Source organism: Vanessa tameamea, chromosome 15 (assembly GCF_037043105.1).
Source record: "Vanessa tameamea isolate UH-Manoa-2023 chromosome 15, ilVanTame1 primary haplotype, whole genome shotgun sequence".
Classification (NCBI taxonomy): Eukaryota; Metazoa; Arthropoda; class Insecta; order Lepidoptera; family Nymphalidae; genus Vanessa; species Vanessa tameamea.
Genome location: NC_087323.1, coordinates 10,222,052 through 10,244,011, shown reverse-complemented (window position 1 = coordinate 10,244,011; position 21,960 = coordinate 10,222,052). Strand labels below are relative to the sequence as shown.

Sequence of the window (21,960 nt, the reverse complement as noted above, 5' to 3'; positions counted from 1 at the left end):
TATTAACCAATAGAATTTTAGTTCGAGATTGCTTAACAGTTGCCATTGGCTGAAACTTTTGAAACGTTAAGATTATACCTTTGAGAAAAGACTATTCTCTGATATTGACTCTGCATAAAACAAATTTGTCAATTCATGGTGAAGTCGTGAACTTGTATTGTGATTTGTTCTAATTTCGTACAAATTAATTTTCTAATTATTATAAAGTAAAGAAAATTGAATAAAAATGAATATCACATCAGCTGCGGGGATTATATCCCTGCTGGATGAACCGATGCACGAGGTAAAAGAGTTTGCTTTGAAGAGATTGGACAATATCGTCGATGAATTTTGGCCTGAAATATCTGAATCCATAGAAAAAATTGAAATTCTTCACGAAGACAAAGTTTTTTCTCAGCATCAACTGGCTGCTTTAGTAGCGAGTAAGGTTTATTATCATTTGGGAGCATTTGAAGATTCGCTTACATACGCGCTAGGGGCTGGTGATCTATTCGACGTAAACGCAAGAAATGAATATGTCGACACAACAATCGCAAAAGCGATTGACTTTTATACACAGAAGCGAAAAGCTCTTTTTATCGACAGTTCTTCAGAACCCATCGACCCTCGCTTGGAAGCTATCGTTAACCGGATGTTCCAGAGGTGTTTGGAAGATGGACAGTACAGGCAAGCCCTTGGGTTATCTTTAGAGACTCGCCGAATGGACATATTCGAGGAATCTATCATGAAATCTGATGACATATCAGGTAATCCTTTATTTCCCTATTCTGTACGAAATAGTTTTAGCTCTATACAAATATAAGGAGGATAGGAAAATTAACAAGTAACAAAGAAAATATTTGTTTCTGTAGTGTAAGATTAAGATATTCAATTGTATTTAATTTTTTATTATTTCTAATAAAGATATATTAAGAAATATACTTTACAACTGATATTATTAAAATTATTGTAATCTTCATCACATCTTATTTGTTTTTAATTTGATTAAGTTCCTATGACTATAATACTACTTTTTTTTTAAATTAAAATTACAAGCTTAATATTTTTCTGGGAAAAATAAAACTTTAAACATCCTTTATAAAAAATTATCTCTGTTACAGGAATGCTGCAGTACGCCTTTACAGTTGCTATGAGTCTGCTCCAGAATAGAGGATTCCGTAGTACAGTTCTTCGTTCTTTAGTTGGATTATACAGAGGTCTAAATATACCAGACTATGTAAACATGTGTCAATGTCTCATCTTCCTTGAAGATCCTCTCTCAGTGGCTGAAATTCTTGACAAGTTAACTCATGGTCCTCAAGAATCAGTACTCATGGCATATCAAATTGGCTTTGACTTGTATGATTCAGCTACTCAACAATTCTTAGGTAGAGTTCTTCAGGCCCTCAGAATCACAGCACCGATTCCAAGTGCACTTGGTGGGAAACCTCAGCCTCAAGGTGGACCCTTCCCAGAGACTTCCATGGAAGTAGATCAGGCACCTGTTGAAGAATCTAAAAAACCAGAAAGAGATATAGATAGTCTTAATGATGAAGAAAAGGAACATCAAAAGAGGGTAGAAAAATTAATATCAATATTAGGTGGAGATGTATCTATAGGCTTACAATTACAATTTTTAATAAGATCTAATCACGCAGATATGCTAATCTTAAAAAATACTAAAGATGCTATAAGGGTATCAATTTGCCACACAGCTACAGTTATAGCCAACGCTTTTATGCATGCAGGAACAACAAGCGACCAGTTTCTGAGGGACAATCTAGAATGGTTAGCGAGAGCCACAAATTGGGCCAAGTTAACTGTAACAGCTTCATTAGGTGTCATCCATCGTGGCCACGAAAATGAATCCTTAGCTCTCATGCAGTCTTATTTGCCAAAAGAAGCCGGACCCTCTTCTGGATACTCTGAGGGTGGAGGCCTTTATGCTTTAGGTTTGATCCATGCTAACCATGGCGCCAATATCATTGACTATCTTTTAACACAATTAAAAGATGCTCAAAATGAAATGGTGCGTCATGGAGGTTGCTTAGGGCTTGGTCTAGCTGCAATGGGAACACATAGGCAAGATGTTTATGAACAACTCAAGTTTAATTTGTATCAAGATGATGCAGTCACTGGCGAAGCAGCCGGAATAGCCATGGGAATGGTTATGTTAGGATCACGACATGCTGCCGCTATCGAAGATATGGTTGCGTATGCCCAGGAAACCCAACACGAAAAAATATTACGTGGTTTAGCTGTCGGTATTGCATTTACTATGTATGGAAGACTTGAAGAAGCTGATGCACTTGTTCAACAGCTATTGAGAGACAAGGATCCTTTGTTGCGGCGAGCTGGTTGTTACACTATTGCTACTGCTTACTGCGGGACTGGAAATAATGACTCTATTCGTACTTTACTTCATGTTGCTGTATCAGATGTAAATGATGATGTACGACGCGCTGCTGTTACAGCTCTTGGTTTCTTACTCTTTAGAACACCAGAGCAATGTCCATCTGTCGTTTCACTCTTAGCTGAATCGTATAATCCACACGTCCGGTATGGAGCTGCTATGGCGTTGGGTATCGCCTGCGCTGGTACCGGAAATCGTGAAGCAATCGGTCTTTTAGAACCTATGGTCAAATTTGACCCTGTTAACTTTGTAAGACAAGGAGCCTTAATTGCTTCTGCCATGATCTTAATCCAGCAAACAGAAGCACTTTGCCCCAAAGTTACGTACTTCCGGCAACTATACGCCCAAGTAATTTCAAACAAACATGAGGATGTAATGGCGAAATTCGGAGCCATTCTTGCTCAAGGCATCATTGATGCTGGTGGACGTAATGTAACAGTTTCTCTCCAAAATAGAACTGGTCACATGAACATGCTAGCAGTAGTTGGAATGTTAGTATTTACGCAGTACTGGTACTGGTTCCCACTAGCTCACTGTTTATCTCTTGCTTTTACCCCAACCTGTTTGATTGCTCTTAATTCTGACCTGAAGATGCCACAGTTGGAACTCAAATCCAATTCAAAACCATCGCTTTATGCTTACCCAGCACCACTTGAAGAAAAGAAACGTGAAGAAAGAGAAAGAGTTACTACTGCAGTATTAAGTATTGCAGCTGCCAGAGCTAGAAGGCGTGCACATGGAACAGAAGGTTCGTCTAGCAGTGTGACATCCTCTACTACTTCTAAAATGGATGTTGATGAAGAGGAAAAGAAACCTTCAAAATCACCCAATCCAAATATCACAGTCCATGGAAAATCTGATAAAGATGAGAAACCTGGCACATCAAAGGAAGGAAAAAAGGAGGAAAAGGAAGGTGAAGAAAAAGAAACCAAGGAAAAGAAAGAACCTGAACCAAACTTTGAAATTCTTAGCAATCCGGCAAGGGTGATGCGTCAGCAACTCAAAACTTTATCTGTTGTAGATGGTTCAGGATTTTTCCCATTAAAAGATGTGACAATTGGTGGTATTGTAATGTTAAATCATTCTGGAGATGGGGAACAAGTTTTAGTTGAGCCAGTAGCAGCATTTGGCCCTAAAACTGAAGAAGAAAAGGAGCCCGAGCCCCCCGAACCTTTTGAATACTTGGATGATTGACAAAACCTTTTTCGTTAATAATTATAATGCATAAATAGTATGTAGGACACTATGAATCACTTAAATGTATTGGAAAACTGTAATAAAATATTGAAGTACATCCATTACTAACTGCAAATTATAATTGTGTTTTTCCTCTAAATAAATAATATTAAATTACATTTTATTTTCATTAATTAACCTTTAGTTTACAAAATTCACCCTTTCCATCATAACTAATATTGTGAATGTGAAAATGAAATTTTCTGTTACGCTTTCATGTCGTAACTACTCGAACTCTTACTAAATTTTGCATAGTTACATGATACACATCATCAGTAATACCGAAAAGGGCAGGGTACCTTCTCAAAGAAAAGCCTATTGCTAAGGGAATATATTAGGTATTCATTAAATAAATAAAGTTAAGTAACATAATCTGACCGATCTGTAGAAGGAATAGTCGCTGATCGAACGACAACTATAGAGCTAATATAACTATTATTTTTTAGATATTTTTGTAAGAAGATTTTTTTGTTTAATATGAACCGACTACCAAGCAGAATTAAAATTGAATAATAATGCAAACGTATCTATGCTTCCATTAAAAAAAAAAAATACAAAACAGTATTATGCAGTTGGCAGTATGTTATTGTCTATGACTAAAATTTATTGATTGGACCTTGGATGGCTGGGACTTGATAGGTACCTCATCTCTGTGGTAACTATAACTGGTAAGAAAATTTTATTAAATTGTCAATGTCAAATATCAATTTAGAAGGTTAAATAAAAAACGTGGTCCTTCCGGAATAAATCTATTGCAACGCATAATTTTCCAATTGTTCTTATTGAGCATAACGTTTCTGCTGCTCGTTGAAACACAGCCATATTGATGGATATGGATTGGAATCTTGAATACGGCGAACTTGCCAAGGACACTGAATTCGTAAACAAATATGAGAGCCTCAAACAGAATTTAATTGAGCTAGAACATGTTTTGGAGAAACTACTGCCACTTAGGGCACAATACGATAAGATGTGCCTTCCGGCGCAGATTGAATTGGACTTGTTCCTGGCTTTCACGTTGAATTCCCTGCATTGGGTACAATTGCGCGTAGAGGGCGTAGATCCTACTACGCACCCCATAAAAGACGAACTCCAAAGAATCAAAACAGTAATGGTGAAATGGCAGGAAGTGAAAGACAAAGAGAAGAGACCCACGGTCGATCTGGAAGCTGCTAAACGATTTGTCAGGAGCGGGCTATACGACCCATACCGAGCTATAGGCCAATCAGCTAACAAGAAAATCAAATTCAATGATGAAGACATGGACGAATAAGAATTGACTTCAATATTATTTTAAACACCCCTTTTAAGACTGAATTAACTAAATATCCTTTTTTGTTATCCTTGAATCTGTCTACAATCATGTTTATTGTTGGTTCCCATTATTATAGATGTAACTTATGCATGAATTATTTTATAAGATAACATTACAACATATAACTTATATGCAATCTAATATTATCTAAAGTGAATGTACTAGAAATCTAGAAAAAAAAATGAAAAAAAAAGCATATAAAAATACATTTAGATTATTATTACTACTAATATAGGAGCTATTTTTCATGTACCATTATGTTTAACTTTGTTTCGATTTGTTTTGCCTCTGGATAAATTGCCTTGATATGTTTGATGTAAGAAAAAAAAATTTATATTTTTTCAATATGGCTGTAATATTTTCATATTACCTGAAATTGCTTGTAAATATATTTTTTGTAAATCATTAGTAATATAGTATTGATAAACTATGTGGAAGGAGATGAATTAGGTATAAAAATGCTGAGCTGTGTGCGCAATGCGAATTCTGTTATGTAAATCTTTTGATTTCACAAAAGTGTTACAATGAATCTACCAAATATGCAACAAAAAAGATGTGTAGAACTATGATGTACGAAAAAAACTGGCATTTAATTATTTTTGAGATAGACAAAAAGTACATTGTATCTATTGGAGGACTAAATCACACTAGGATATATGGTTTATAAGGATAACCCTTCTAAGTGGCAACAATGATGCCACATAGTTCATTAATACTCTCTTAGTTGATAAATATCACATAGACATAAGAAATATATAATCTTGCTATAAAAGTTAGCGCCTAGATATATTTCATTACAATTATTTACTTATCAATAACCATCATATTATTGTGTAATTTAGTCATAACTTGTAGTGTTTAGAAGTTGTTACAAATATTTAATCCAGTAGTTGAACTATTTAATCAATAATATACTCTAGTAGGTTACAATGTACTCGTATTAACCCAACTACAGGGTCTATAGATTGATAATGAATTGTCAAAATAATTTATATCCTATTAAACCATAATTGCAGTCTAATTAAAGTATTACAACTACTATTTATTTAAAGCAGAGCTAAATTCAAGTTTTATACTATGTAACTGTTATTATTTTTATGGAAACATTTAAATTGCTTTCATTTTAATTATTTTAAGTTCTTTATATGTTTGTCTCAGTATGTAATGTTATTTATTGGGTTTTATTTAAATAAACACTATTTATAACCATTGATAGTTTTATTATATTAAATACAATAAAATGCAGTCAGAAATTATACACATTTACAGGAATGTTTAGATAGTATTCAAGTCAACATTTTTATTAATATATAAAGAAAAATAACATTTATATATCCAAATATTTGCTATAACCAAATATAAATATTAATGAGCAGTTTATGATAAATTGTACTTTTATATACATATTCAAAATAATGAACACAATACAAACATTACAGGCAAGATATAATTAATTAAATGGCACATTCTATAATTAAATGTAGAACATTACGCAATAACTTCGAGAATCTTACATTTACAAATTGTAACTTAGTAAAAATTCGTTTGTGTTGTTCATTGTAATAAATAAGATTATATATTAAGCTTTATAAAAAAAAAGTATTGTTCTATGCCTTACTCCGTGTAGTGTTGGACATTTAAATACTTGTAAATAAAAAAAACATAAATTCCAAGCAGAGCTTAAAACTTTAGTCATAAATATTAGCTGTCTTAATCTTAGAACAATAAATAAATATTTCGATTCATAAAATATGCCTAACACCAAATTGCTCAAAACGCATGTTTTATTTTTAAAGACATATCAACCTAAGACTCATTTCTCCACTTGTAAAACTAAACCTGCAGCAGAAATGTTATCTCCTGCTCCAGCTGTCAACTGAGCTTCAGTACAAATAAGAACAGGTGCCACACAAATATCTACTTCATCATTATCCAACACCTCATCCCAGCAGGCTACTGGCTTTGTTGCTTCGAAAAATACCCTACTGTTATTGTTATCATCTGTTGTTGTTGAAAAGCTGTCGTCTAGAAGAAGCTTACATTTATCTAAAGCTATATTTTGACTATTACAAACATATCTATGAGCTGTTAAGGAAGCCTTAGCAGCAGCTGCCTTTGTTCTCTTCCAATGTGAGCCCTTTACAGTTAAGATGGCTTGATATGCTAAAGTGTGTACATGTATGCGTGTCAATTTTCTCTTGCTGCCATTTTCTGTATTCTTCTGTCTGATTAGTTGGAATGTTTTACGCATTTGGTCCAATGCTGTAGCTACTCTTGGATTTGAATCAGCAACAACCATAACTTTCCCATATTCCAAGACACTATTGAGGTTTGACAGTTCTTGTTCATTCATACCAACTGAGTCCACAAATGGTAATACTTTTGTTGTTAAGTGTAAAAGTAATTCTAAATCTACATAGCTTGCCATTTCAAAGTGAGCTAATGTATTTACTGGCTGAGATAAAATTTGTTGCTTGACAAGTTCCAGCCTTTCAGCTCTTAAATCTGAAATTATACAAAATGCAATGTATATTGAAAAAAACAGAAAAGTAACTTGTTGTAAGAGTCCCACAGTTGAGCTAAGCCCTCCTCTTCTTTTAAGGAGAATGTTTAGAGCTAATTCCAATATGCTGCTCCAATGTGGATGTGGTATATTTAGCTATGTGGTTAATTTTATCATCACACACACAGATTTTTCCTCAGAATGTTTTAATCACTATCAAGGATAGTCAAATTTTTTATACACTATAGAATCTAGTGTATGAAAAATTTGATTATCCTTCATCTTCATCTTTAGTATAGATGAACAACAATAGAATCTAGTATTAATCAATATTACTAATTTTAGGACTAAGATTTTATTTTTTTAAATATATTTTATTACAAATGACTTACCTTTGTCATCTTGTTTGAATGGAAAATTATCCATCATCTGTAAGCCACTAATAACTAGTAAGTTTGGACTGAAGGTTATTAGATGTTCTCCTAACTTCTCTAAGGAAGTTAGTAGAGGGTTATTTTCATCATTATGCATGATGTACCTATTTGCTCTGGGTGATTTGTATTCACCAAACTTTTCATCAGCCCTATATTCTAATATCATGTGGATATCATCCTTTACTTCTTCATTTCCATTATCACCAACTATCTCTATGTCTTTTGGAATGTAACTTTTTAATTTTTTGCTCATTTTTGCACCTAGCAATACTTTCCATCCTTCTAAATGGAATCTCTTTGCCATAAGTGGTGCATTTCCTCCAATAGCCCATCTGGTGTCTGGTAGTTTTAATGATTGTTGTACAAGCTCATCATATAGTGCACTGTTAGACATAAATCTCCTGAAAATAAAAATAATGTTTGTGGTAAGGAATAAAAAAATAATGATACGAATATTTTAATAAAAAACAAAAAATAGTAAATTCAATTACTGTATGCTATATGTATTTTCAATTCATCAATAAATATTAAACAGTACAGATAATAAATTCAACTTACTCAGCAGCAGCACCATGTTTGAAAAAGTAGGTAAAACTTTTTAAAAATTCGTCTTTACTGGATATCTCGTTAAAATGTTCGGGAGCCCCCTTTAAATCTTTTGGATTTAACAAGGACGTTGCGTTCACAAAGAGGTCATGGCAAGCTCCATAACCAAGTGCCACCTTGGGTTGATGTGTTCCAGAACCTACTTTGTTCTCATTTTCTAGATATAACAGGTGTTCTTTCACTGGAGACAGTCTCACATCTTCGAAGTTATCTTTTCTATAATATATCGCATAGAACACAACACAAAACGACAGTATTGAACCCAATTTTACCGGCGCCCCGGCCATTGTCACTAGTGATTATTTTACTGTGTGTTCAACTGGAATGCATAAGTTATAAGCTTTTTAATAGATCCACGTCACCTCATTATAATGGTAGTGTGTAAATAATATATTATAGTTATAAAGATAACGCAATGGACTCGGCCATTCTCCAAGTGAAAGAAACGTCAATGTCAGCTAAGTTAGCTGTCACAAAAGAAAGCATTGCAAAAAAAATTAAAATCATTACGCAGTACATTACATACATTAACTTAGGTACTTAATTGCAAACAATTAACTTGACATACTTTTCTTTAAAATAATTATATATAAGAAACGGATTATTAAAATTAAGTCTAATTTGATAGTCAAAGGTTCAAGTTATAACTTGGTTGAAAAATAAAAATTCTCGTGTCTTTTACTTATGACCTTCTATGTCTCTGAGCTGTGTCCTTGGTTTAGCAGTAAACAAATGTTGAGTTTTTCGGTCATGAATTCTCAGTAGACAGTATCCCGGAATTAGGATGTTGGCAGTACTGTCTCACAACCGTGCCTCGAAAAACACGTAAAGCCGTTGTTATTGCAATGTAGACCTGATCTTTTTCAGGTTTATCAAACTGCTGTACCATCGGACTGGGATTGTAAGGGATTATAGTGTGAGCCTATGTTTGCACACACAAACCTTTTTTGTGCTACTTAGCCATGCATTGATATTAATTTACTATTTCTAAAAATCGGTTCCCGTGATTGATCCTTATTACTTATTGATACAGGGAGACTTAACTTCTTATTGCATGTTTAATTTGATTTTTTTTAAAACATGTTAAATTAATAAAAAAGTAAAATGCATTTATTAAAATATAATGGAAACATTAACTTGGCTTGAAAATTCATCAGTTTAACAAATAAAAATAGCAATTAATAACTTTCATATGTATTCGCTATAATTTAAGCAGACAGTATATAAAAAAATCTAGTTTTACTAGTTTTTTTTACATAATACGAGTATACCGTTCATAAATATAAATTATAAATTAAGTAATTTGCTTGATTTTTACAACAAATTCCACAGTTTTTAAACATTAAGGCAAAGAAGCGTCGCTGTTGGTTCTACAGAATATTTATTTACTTCTACAGAATATTCTTCGAAGAGTTTGCGCAGGTGTTATAGCATTAGCAGCCTGTAAATTTCCCACTGTTAGGCTAAAGGCCTCTTCTCCCTTTGAGGAGAAGGTTTGGAGCATATTCCACCACGCTGCTCCAATGCGGGTTGGCGGAATACACATGTGGCAGAATTTCGTAGGTATTATATCACTAAATATATCCTTCAATTTTCTACCTTCTGTCTTTAAAGAGTATTAGAATCTAGGTATCTTTCAGACTGTATGATGTATCATTACTTACCACGAGATATGATTATGGTCAGGCGTAAATCTATAGACAAAAAAGTTATCTAAGACCAAAAGAAAATGGTCTGAAAATTACACTTTTTCTTTCATAATGACTATACTTTTATCATAACGTTGAATAGGTATCTTATGGTGTTTAATATGATTTTAAAAACTTTTATTTTTAAAGATTTAAAGGTTCAGATAAATACTCATAGCCTAAGGAGAAAAAATATACAATCTAGAAATACATCTTTTTATTTATATATATATCATATATAAATTATATATAAATTATGTTTATATTATATATGGGACATAACATCTTAGTTCCCAAGGTTGGTGGCGCATAGGTGATGTAAGGAATGGTTAATATTTCTTACAGCGCCTTTGTCTATGGGCGCTGGTAACCACTTATCATCAGGTGGCCCATATGCTCGTCCGCCAAAAATGCCATAAAAAAAAAAACTGTCAAATTTTATCCGTACGCTGACCTTTGTGTAACCTACCTACTTACTGCATATTGTAATGTACATAGTATGAGAATAAGTAGGTTCCCAATAAGCGTGTCTTGATGCTTGCAAATGATTTCGAAAGCCAAAAATCTTTCTTTAAAAGGTATAACCGGTCATCGTACTCCTAAAATGGTAGGACATGCGATACTAAGAGATTTAGGCGTAATTTGGTCATGTACTGTAATTAATTTCGACAAGACGTGCCGTAACTTATTAAATTTATCCTGATAACATTTTTGCACTCTGACCAGATTAATTTATTAAGAAAGATTTTTTTTTAATTAGCAATTTTTTCCTTTTTTATCTTTAACACATATATTCTTAAATTGAAAATTCTAAAGTTACAAATTTATTAATTTATATAGATATATATATAAAAATGATATTATATTTTGAAATAAATTTTGCTGAATTGAGTACGGGTTATTTGGAGGTGTCTCGGGTCTCGGGTGATAATCGGGCTTAAATCTTAACGAAAGATGATTAAGATTCAGGCGGTTTCAAATCCGGACAAGTACCACTGAATGTTGTGTTGTGTACGTTTAATATGGATTTATAATTAATCTTGTGTTCGTTGTTCAAGAAAACCATTGTTACGAAACTTGCATTTGTTTGAAATGTGCATGAAAATGTATAACTACTTGTATTGAAACAGCTTTAAACCTTCAACTGTGCCTTAAAGAATTACCTCCGAACTACCCTACGAAGAAACGGATAGTATTAAAACGATTGCAATGGCTGTTTTCGGCATGGATCGGACAGAGATCGTGTTGACAACGCATTCCTTGTTTTGCTATGAGCGGGGTTCTTTTCAAAAGGTGATATCGCCCTTTTAGTTAGAAGAGACCGTACTTTTCTCTAGAACGAATCGTAGCGCGAAGCCATCGGTTGCCGTCCAGTTCAGAGTGAAATTTACTTCCTAACCTAAGTACACAGTTTTACTTAATTTATTTTAGAGAAAGAGGCGCGAGAATAAATAGACCATAATTCATAGAATATTTAATCAATCATCAAAGTCAAAATACATATTCTTAATTCAAATGATTTGAATCGTCAGATCGCGTGATTAAATTGAATGGAAATTTACCAACGATCGGAATGTTAATTCTACCGAGAAGAACTGGCAAGATACTTCTTTATTTTAAGTGTAAGCAAATAATAGGTTTAAAATTGTTTTTCTAACATGTTACTTTTTATAATTTATTTAAGTCATTTTGCTAAGTAGCCGTATGTTTACAAGTTAAGAGTATATTAATCTTACGATCAGATTAACGTTTAAGTAAAATATACATTTTTATCGCAATAAAACGTAACACGAGAACTTTAAAGACACATTTGGTCAAACAAAAGTCAATTAACGTTACTCCTGTATAAGATTAAATATTTTTTAAGGTGAAAATCAAGTTAAAAAGCATAAAGTTCGTCCAAATATGGCGATCACGTATTGTTGCCGCGAAAATAACGCGCAGATGAAATCTCAGTGGTGTAACAGTCTGGCGCCGAACATTGAAGAACGGCAACTTAGTAAAATACAAACTTAGGTAAACTTTAAAATATTTATTATATTTCTTTTTTTTTTGGTAGAAGTTGTTTGGTTTAGTCTCAATTCTATCAATGTATGTTAAATACATCGAGACTCGTAGACGCTAAAAAAGCCTGTTAGCATTCTTTGATTTTCATCCAGGATAACTTTACATATATAGTTTTGTAATTATTGTATATTGTTAAAAAAGAATAAGCCACTGACTTTATTTCTGGTACTCCTGAGAAAAATCTATATTCTGAACCGGTGGCAACTTTAAATATTTATGTAATCTTGCAAAAGGTTCCTTTAATAAAATATAAACAGTAAAAGCTTGTTAATTTCAAAATTACCCCTTCGCCTTTTGAGGAGAAGGTTTTGAGCTTACCTTACCACTGACCACGATGCTTCATTGCGGTTTGGTGGATACACATGTGGCAGAATTTCGTTGCAATTAGATACATGCAGGTTTCCTAACGATGTTTTTTCAGCGCCGAAAACGAGATGAATTATAAAAAACTAATTAATTTAACAAAGGAATCCAGTGTACAGTGTCGGATTTGAACTCAGAATCATCGGTTAAGATTCACGTCTTTTAACCAGTTTTATTTGTTTTATTTAGAAATAAGGATTTAGGTATTTTTTTATAATCTTACAATTAAACCATTTTCACTGCGATGCTTCATTGCGTGTTCATCTTTATAATATTATACATGGCCACATTTTTAATAACGAACTCTATCCCTGGGTGTCAGAAAGGATTTGTGAATAAATACAAAAATAAAAGTTCGCACAGTACCAAGTTACTGTAATAGCAGAGGTTCGTATCGGGACGTATGATTCACGCCAGAGGTCAGGACATCCAGTTGTGAGGCAAATGAATGAGCGACCCTACTTCGATTACGCGAAACGTTGCCCTTTGGTGCTTATCAGAAGTACTTTTTAGGGTTTTAATTTCGGAAAAAAAATAAGTATTCGTCACTATAAAAATTGGTATTTATTTGGGACGTTCCTTTATAATTTAAAAGTGTGTTATTAAATAATAATAATATTATTAATTGGTCGTTTCACACTTAAATTTTATTTTAATATTTAAATATATTAAAGCCCAGTTTATGAATGAGCCGTGGTGTCTTAGTGGTTAGATGGATGTAAATCTTAACCGATGATTCTGAGTTCAAACCCTGGCAAGCACTACTGTATTATCACGTGCTTAATTTATTTTCAAAATTCAGTAAAGAAAAACATCGTGAGGAGGTACATTCTCATCCGCCATTTGTATCCAACAACCCGCATTGGATTAGCGTGATGGAGAAAGAAGCCTAGGTAGCCTCAGCTACCGTGCCAATTTGTTTTACCCCCAGGGCCAATTTGGCCCAGCGGTGTATCTCCTGGTCCCACGATTGTCTAAATCGGTGGTTTGTCGCTGTCATCGATGCCTGCTATGGGGCAGATGGCAGGCGGCAGTAGGAATTCACGAGGCTTAGAACGCTCCTCTGGTGGTCGAGCATGAAGCGGTGGAGATGCCCACACACACTTTGCGTGCAAGGTGGCAGACGAACTCCGCCTGGGCATACTGGTGTCACTGTCAAGATGGATGACATGAGACATTTCTAGCCAAGCTTTAACCAATAGATGGCGCTAGTTGATTAATTAATCACTTATGAGCCGCGCTCGCTAGATAAACGCTTTCAAAGATAAATGACTATATAGTTATATCTTGCAAAAACAAATCAAATTTATTAATAAATTCAAACTTGAGCGATGACCACCACTCCCCGATTAAGTACTTTGAGTGTAGTAATAGCCAGTAGTTAGTTACATATCTGAGAAGGTATCACCCACTCAGTAATATGCTAGTTCAAAGCGATGTAGTACCCTATAAGACTATATTCGAGATGAAGATTACTAGTAAAATATTATATTAGTAAAAAAGTAGTATAATTGTCTATATCAAAATTTTTGATTTGAATTTTTTGACATGAATTTTGTGATTGTAATTATAATTTGAAGATATCGTTAATATTTAATATACAGATTTGAAATACTGTGTTGGTTCAAGGATTTATTTATTACATAACATAAATAAACATAATCAGCCTGTTAATTTCCCACTGCTGGGCTAAGGCCTCCTCTCCCGTTGAGGAGAAGGTATGGAGCATATTCCACCACGCTGCTCCAATGCGGGTTGGTGGAATACACATGTGGCAGAATTTCGTTGAAATTAGACACATGCAGGTTTCCTTACGAAGTTTTCCTTCACCGCCGAGCACGAGATGAATTATAAACAAATTAAGCACATGTAGATTCAGTGGTGCCTGCCTGGGTTTGAACCCGAAATCATCGGTTAAGATGCACGCGTTCTAACCACTGGGCCATCTCGGCTCACTGGGCCATCTCGGCTCGCTTTATTTATTACGAAACAGCTACCCGGCTTTATACTGGCACAAACATAAAAAAAATCTTGTTTTTTTTCGGCTCATTAAGTTTAAATTCTAGACTTTTGTCTATTACAATACTCATGTTTTATAGATGATGATAATGATGATGATGATAATGAGATGTTTTGTAGGTAGAAACCTCTTTTTTTTATTTAAGTTAACATCCACGGGCTCACAGTTGCCCGTGATTTTTTTACATTTTACTTTAATACATTTTTGCGTTTTAAATTTTTATTTTATTACTGAACACCAACAAGATATAAAAAAGGTATAAACCTTCATCTGACTCACTTTGTTGATTGATGAATATCACATTAAAATCCGTTGCGTAGTTTAAAAGACCTAAGCGTACAGGCGGCGGGAAGCAACTATGTTTTGTTAAGCAAAATTAAGTAATTATTATTATAAACATAATATAGTACGTTGCTGATCTTAAGGTAGAGTTTATTGATCAATATACTGCATATAGTATTTTTATGCCTAGTTCGTGTATATTTACCTATATTTAGCTATTTGAACTTTGAAGTTGGACCATACCGCTTTAGGCGTACCACATATGTATTTAAAATGTCTATAGAGGCATTGCATGGCATCACAAAAGTAAGATAATAAACACAGACACACATACTTGATATCAGTGTTACGTAAATACGTAGGTATTACTAACGAACTTGTACTCCCTATAGGTTTGTTCTTTCGGCCAGTGTTAAGTCAGTAACTTCCTTTAAATAAAACTATCAAGCCTCTTTTAATTAATAAATTTTACCAGTAACATTTAATAACACAATAGTCAATTATTCAATTGAATGTTTATAAAAATCAAAAATCAAAATATACTTTATTCAAGTAGGCTTTTACAAGCACTTTTGAATCGTCATTTAACAAACTATATTAAGTAAAGCTACCACCGGTTCGTAATGAAGATTCTACCGAGAAGAACCGCCAAGAAACTCAGTAGTTACTCTTTTTCAACATCTAAAATCTAAATTTCATACAGTCGTGTTAGTTAAACAATTATATTTGTATGTTATATATCCTACCTGGAAGTCAACAGGCAAACAAATATAAAGGTTTTCGTTTCATTAAATTTCCTGTAGACTATGAGTAATATATTACTGATTTTATTTAGTGATTTTTTTTAGTGATGATATATTGGTTACGCTATTGTATATTTAATACTAGCGACCCGTCCCGTCTTCGCACGAGTGCATTTATTAAAATAGAAAATTATATGATGTATGTATCATTTATTTACTGATATGATATGATGTATTTATAGCACTCGGAAATAATGAAATTTTTTACCTGTTAATTTTTTTTCGAAATGTCTTATTAGTTCCAAACAATTTTTACTTCTTTATAGTATCAGAGATTGTTAATGGGTGGGAATTTAGTAAATAACTGAAGGTATATAATAATTAAATGTAATTCAATTATTTTTCTTATTCGTAGTTATATGGGTTTGTTTAAAGAAAGAAGCAGATTATAATGACGGCAAATAGATATAAAAACTTAAAATAATCAATAATAATCAAAGACAAAACAATTTAGCACCTTCTTCTGCTCTGTTTGTCAAACTTTTGTTTTTTGATTTGTTAGTTATTGACGATCTTTAGTGTTATAAATTAAATAAAAATGTTATTATGTTATGTATAAAAATGTTTTTCATTTATATTTACATGTTTTTCTCAAATTTTTAATAATCATAATTTGTCCATGCCTATAAATTGATATCTTAACATTCCTCTTTGGCCATTTGCTCAGGGTTGAGAAAAAAAAAAAACCTCGACGTTTATTGTATTGAAACTGATAAATATCGTTGATTTTGATTTCTTAGCACTAACACAGATTGATTACTTATGTTTTTAATACATTGTTAGAAATAAGACGAAAATATTTTTTTTGTGTTAATTTAAGATACGGTGGCTTATTTTATTACGATTCTATTCGGTCTAGTGGTTCACAAGCAACATGTGAAGCGACCGTGACCATTTTTATAAAAACTTTTTTTTTTCTTATTATTAACAGAATATATTACTAGATAATAGTTATTAAGGTAAGAACTTAATTGAAGAGTCAATGAACTTTTAAACTTAGTTAAGTGAGCGTAAATGACGTTTTCTTGGCTACATTTTGTTTGTAGATATTGAGTGTATAAAACTCAATTTTAAATTGCATTAGTTTATAAAGAATCTAATCTACAAAAAGCGACGTTTGAAGTATCTATTTGATTTTCAAGTTAATGTTTAGTGTCTTAATTAACGCCATGTATTAAATTACCTGGTTTAATAGATAATTATTTAATGATTTTATATAATTTAGTAATAGCAATTGCACAATATTTTTTATATTTGTTTTGCCTAAAAACCTTAATAAATATAAATAAATATTGGACAACATCACATAAATTACTCTGATCCCAATGTAAGTAGCTAAAGCACTTGTGTCATGGAAAATCAGAAGTAACGACGGTACCACATACACCCAGACCCAAGACAACATAGAAAACTAATGAACTTTTTCTACGTTGTCTCGGCCAGGAATCGAACCTGGGACCTCGGAGTGGCGTACCCATGAACACACCACTCGACCACGGAGGTCAGGTCATGTGAGGTTAATAGACGTTGCTTGGAAAAGATCATCGTAAATGATAAGGTTACCTCTGCATATTTTGTAGTTTCGCTGTCTTTCTTTTGTAGCATTTTTTTATATATGGCGTGCAACGTTGATTAAAGAATTAAATCAATAATGGTTGCAAAGGTATGGACTGATCCATTTTGATCCTACGGTATTCTAAAGAATGTGGACGCGTCCCGGCGAAAGTGAGCTCTTCCAAGTGTGCTCGAAGTTTTGAAGCGATAGGATCAATGAAGGGCTCTCGCGACATGGGGCTACCGTCTTCGCGAGGAATAGCACGCGCCGTGTCTAAAGGATCTAAGAATCCTTTGAAATCCTTTTGGAATTCGAAGCTTATGTGATTCAAAAACGACGTATCTCCTTACGAGTTTCGCAGATAATGGTCGGTCATGTTTGTTTTGGATCGCGAAAGGATCGTTCCGTTTTGGAGCTTTTCCAATTCTCTCCGTTCAAGATGATGTTCGAGTAAACATATTGATCCCACCAGCGGAATAAGCCTCTACTTCCACACCATATAATTGGTGGCTGGTAGAATATATTATTATTTTATTCCGCATTGTATTGACCCATATGGGTATGACTTATTTATGAACCAGAACTAAATACGCGAGACGAATGTACGACACAAAATTCATACTATTTTATGTATTAATTCTAAGTTTAGTTACAATTTTTAAGCTTTAGTATAAAGGTTACGAGGTCGATCAAGTTGCACGGGTAATAAATATTCGGCAATTGACACGATTACAAGGACTGGCGCCAGCACTCGTTTAGAAATTCCTATAAAATTACGGATTATCTTGTTAACATTAATTAAAAACTGAAAAAAAAAAATACAACTGATATTTATCATTGAAAATATTGAAGCGATAACTGGAATTAAAAATATAAAAGTCAACGTTTTTCATTATAAATAAAAACAGTAAGTAGGTATAAATTTAATTTTTTGATTTATTCCTTCATTCAATTTAAAACGAAATAGATTGATTGAAAAGCTTCAGCAAGAAGCGAGGGAACGGAATTTCCTTTCAAGAAAAGTCTAGTGCCTGCGCTAATTGGGCATTAGTCGTAAGCCGTACTTTGTCGAGACACATTTTTGTCATTGAAATTACAACTCTGTCTTCTCTAGTATATGACATAGTATCAATTGATGAAGCATAAAAAATATTATATCATTGTTAAAAAATTGCCTTCTTGAGTAACGTACAGAAAGTATAAACTATAGATATAATCCTTTTAAGTCTGTTAAAGGCTTAATAGTGCGTAGATCTGACAGCGCTCGTTTGTTTGGTTACATTTATTTATAAACCTGTTATATATATAATACCATGTCACAATAATCTATTTGATCTTATTTAACATTTTATAGTAAATTCAATGCTACTTTACTTTGATATGGTTCTGCACACATTATTGATTCCGACTGTACGAGTACATAGATTATACGAACAATTCAAGCATAAAAAGTGTCGCAATAGCTTTAAGAGGCGCTCTACTGGTAATATATCATATTTTCTACAGCTCTAACGACGTGTTTAATTCAGAAAACAGTTTTTAACGCATTCCTTCGGTGGTCAAACGAACGCTCGTTTATCATGTCCTTTTCTGTTAATTAGGCTTGAATTGGTTGAAGTTATGATCTCCTAAATAACTCTTGACAATAATTAAGCTAAGTCCTAAACATGTGTGTCAATAATATGCTGCCATTAAAAAATTAAATTACCACGGCATTATGTCTTTTTTTTAACCATTTGTTGTGTTTTCGATTTATGACGAATTTTGTACCGGTTAAATGAAAAAAAACAGTTGAAATAATAATTATTATTGCAATTATTTAACAAACATGTTACTTATTTACAAAATAGTCGGTTGATTCTGTTAAAAATTTTCAGCGGTTTTTAGGTGATGTGAATATACACATAATTTTTTTAAAATAGTAAATCACAGAAAATTTAAGGTATTTTTAAATGTTTAGTTATAAAAACAGATTCCACACGTGTTTATAGTTTTCAGAGTTACTTAATGGTGGTCTATTTCTCGTGAGAATTGTTCTTATACATCGTTCCATCTATGAAACTAATTGGATAATTGTAGTGTGATGTCGATCACACAATAAGAAAATTTGTCGTAAGCTATGTTTAGGTAGGTACGTGAATTTAAAAATAATGGTTGACTCATCTACATTTCATACATGTGTAAAGTTAAATGTTTACATGTAAAGTCCAGGACAAGAAGTTTGACGTCCTTTGTGACAGCCTTCATCTATACACACTGGCGACATGTTTAAACCACTTCTATGGTTGTGCGTATATCAAACATATGTAATTATATAACAATACAGAGTAATACTGTTTGCCAATAACTTAGAAATATTTGAGACAACAATGTGAGAGTCTATAATATTATGTAATTGTATTGATATATTATTGTAAAAAAACAGCATTGTAAAACTGACAAATAATACATTTATTACAAAAATTCAATTAAAAATGTTGATAAGGTTTCACCGCTACGTTTCGAATCCGTATTTACGCAGTTATGACACTCATATATAATAAAAACAATAATTTAGAGTTATCATTAGTGGGTAGGTACTTATGTTAATAGTTTTAATAATTAGTGATATTGTTTTCAAATTTTATTTTAGCGAAGCTTCATGGGAAGTGAATAGAATAAAATTTTGAACACAACTTTTTCATATAAACTACAACACCCAGAAACAATAAAAAGGTTTTACGCAAATTAAAAAATAATAATTTCTGTCATTTGAACTGAGTTGTCGCTTTTTTTATCTGTAGTGTAAGTAGTAGTAAATGCTCCAAATTCAAATTTGCCGTAATACGGATATTCATGAATGCAAACCAAGATAAGATATTATCAGTGGTCTTAAGCATTTGGCATTGTTAGGGGTTAGATAGTTAAGTCTTGAATTGCGAAATTGTCAATGAACGAATCATGATCTTAATATATGTTTATCTGATTAAATTCGCATACTTCGTGCTACAATAAAACTAAATGAAATGTATTAGGAGCAATTGTACCTTCTATGTTACGTAATATACAACCTAAGAAATAATATCTAAAGTGTGTTACTTGAGTATATTAATGATTAATTTACGTGAAGGCGCCAAGTATATTTTACAAAAATATATTACAAAGGACGCATTACCTTTAAGTCAAACACCATATTTTGAATCTAAGCATTTACAATCGCTATCAAATTGCTATTCAAAAAACAATAACAGTCAATAAACACTTCTATGCTATACTATCAATGTTCAAAATCGCGTAAACGATTTACTGCGCTCGTTAATTTTAATGTAAACAGTATCTTTGCTTAGACAGGGTTCTGGAGATCTAAATTGTTGACCATTTGCAGTGATATGTTTAAGTAAGTCTTATTTCATGGTAAATAAAGTCGAAAATTTAATTTCTTATTTTAGGTGACTGCAAAATATCTTTGACTCAGTAAAGTTGGCTAAATCTTTTAAGGTAATCTAGCAAGATTCTTGTGGTCTCTAAAGATGTAAGGTGCCTTGATCTGAGTGATTAGTGATTGATATCTCTGATAAACTTTTGTATTGTGGCAACATTGTTAAGGTTTTGCATATGAAGTAAAGGAGATAAATCGACAATAGATAAATAAATTTAAAAGTCACAAGTGTCGTTTAATTAATGACCAAAAAGCTGTTGAAAGATAGTGTTGGGAAACATGTCATAGGCTATCACGGATATGTCACACATTACCTACTTTTCCTTTTTGACTCTCTAAATTAATTGCTGATTTATGCTGAAAGAAATCTCTTCATTGGACACACTGGACATTATTCTTCATTTTTAGAATTAGGTTTTACTTTCATTGAATTGGTACCGCCTAATTTTAGAAATTTGTTAAAAGAAAAAGTTATTATACATACAATAAATGAGTTCAAGGTTGATAGAACATCTTGAAAATAAAAAGACTATTCATTTTTGATATCGATTGGAAGTCAGTTATCATAAATCGACAAAAAACCCTCTTGAGTTTCTTTCACCGGTTCTTCTCAGATCAGGGTATTTTCTTTGCTGAACACTACACTACCATTGTATAATTTGACAATCAATAAGTAAGTGTACCATGGGGGAAGTGTGTGGTGATCAGATGACGAATAGTGGAGAGTGGAAGGAAAAGACATGCCAACCCCAAATTATTTGAGACAAGGCCAGGAAAAAGAAGAATAAATAAGTTGAATTTAATTTAATTTGACATTAAACTTTTGACTGAGTAAGTAATGTAAACCTTGTAAATGTCCCCCTAAGGCTAAAAGCTTCTCAAAGTTTTAAGAGAAGGTTGATGTTTATTTACGTTTCACCAATGTGGTTTAGTGGATATATATGTGGCAGATTTTCACCAATCACATGTAGGATTCCCCGCGAAATTTTTCACCACGGACCTCGACACAATTTGTAAACTAAATTCAGTGATGCTCACCTGGTTCAGGTTCAGATGCTTTAAGTATCCATCACGGTAATGTTGCCTTAGTTAATATGATCATAATTTGGATCATTAATGCGTTACGAGTTTCCATGAGTATTAGCGTAGCGGTTGAATCACTCGATACAAAATTTCATTCATTAGATAGAATTGTTGCTAGCCTTCATCGTATATATGAACATGTGATAAATTTTATGCAGAGATAAGACATTCATATTGTTGACTGGCTCGTTGGTC

General features: G+C 32.8%; 4 protein-coding genes across 4 annotated transcripts in view; 2 read left to right on the top strand and 2 right to left on the bottom strand.

Moving 5' to 3' along the window:
- LOC113398427 (tetra-peptide repeat homeobox protein 1-like) overlaps positions 1-21,960 on the bottom strand; it is a 306,660-nt gene that overhangs the window by 134,568 nt on the left and 150,132 nt on the right. The window lies entirely within an intron of this gene.
- Positions 115-3,745, top strand: LOC113398452 (26S proteasome non-ATPase regulatory subunit 1). The gene is made up of 2 exons (XM_026637197.2): positions 115-746; positions 1,101-3,745. Exons 1-2 carry the CDS (start codon positions 227-229, stop codon positions 3,584-3,586), a joined length of 3,006 nt encoding a protein of 1,001 aa, XP_026492982.1. The 5' UTR covers positions 115-226; the 3' UTR covers positions 3,587-3,745.
- LOC113398424 (nuclear nucleic acid-binding protein C1D-like) lies at positions 4,235-6,152 on the top strand. Its single transcript, XM_026637159.2, has one exon. It carries the CDS (start codon positions 4,455-4,457, stop codon positions 4,899-4,901), a length of 447 nt encoding a protein of 148 aa, XP_026492944.1. The 5' UTR covers positions 4,235-4,454; the 3' UTR covers positions 4,902-6,152.
- Positions 6,536-8,939, bottom strand: LOC113398423 (ADP-dependent glucokinase). Its single transcript, XM_026637158.2, has 3 exons — positions 8,439-8,939; positions 7,839-8,281; positions 6,536-7,448 (listed from the first exon to the last, which is right to left on the bottom strand). The coding sequence occupies exons 1-3, from the start codon at positions 8,771-8,773 to the stop codon at positions 6,757-6,759; spliced, it is 1,470 nt and encodes a 489-aa protein (XP_026492943.2). The 5' UTR covers positions 8,774-8,939; the 3' UTR covers positions 6,536-6,756.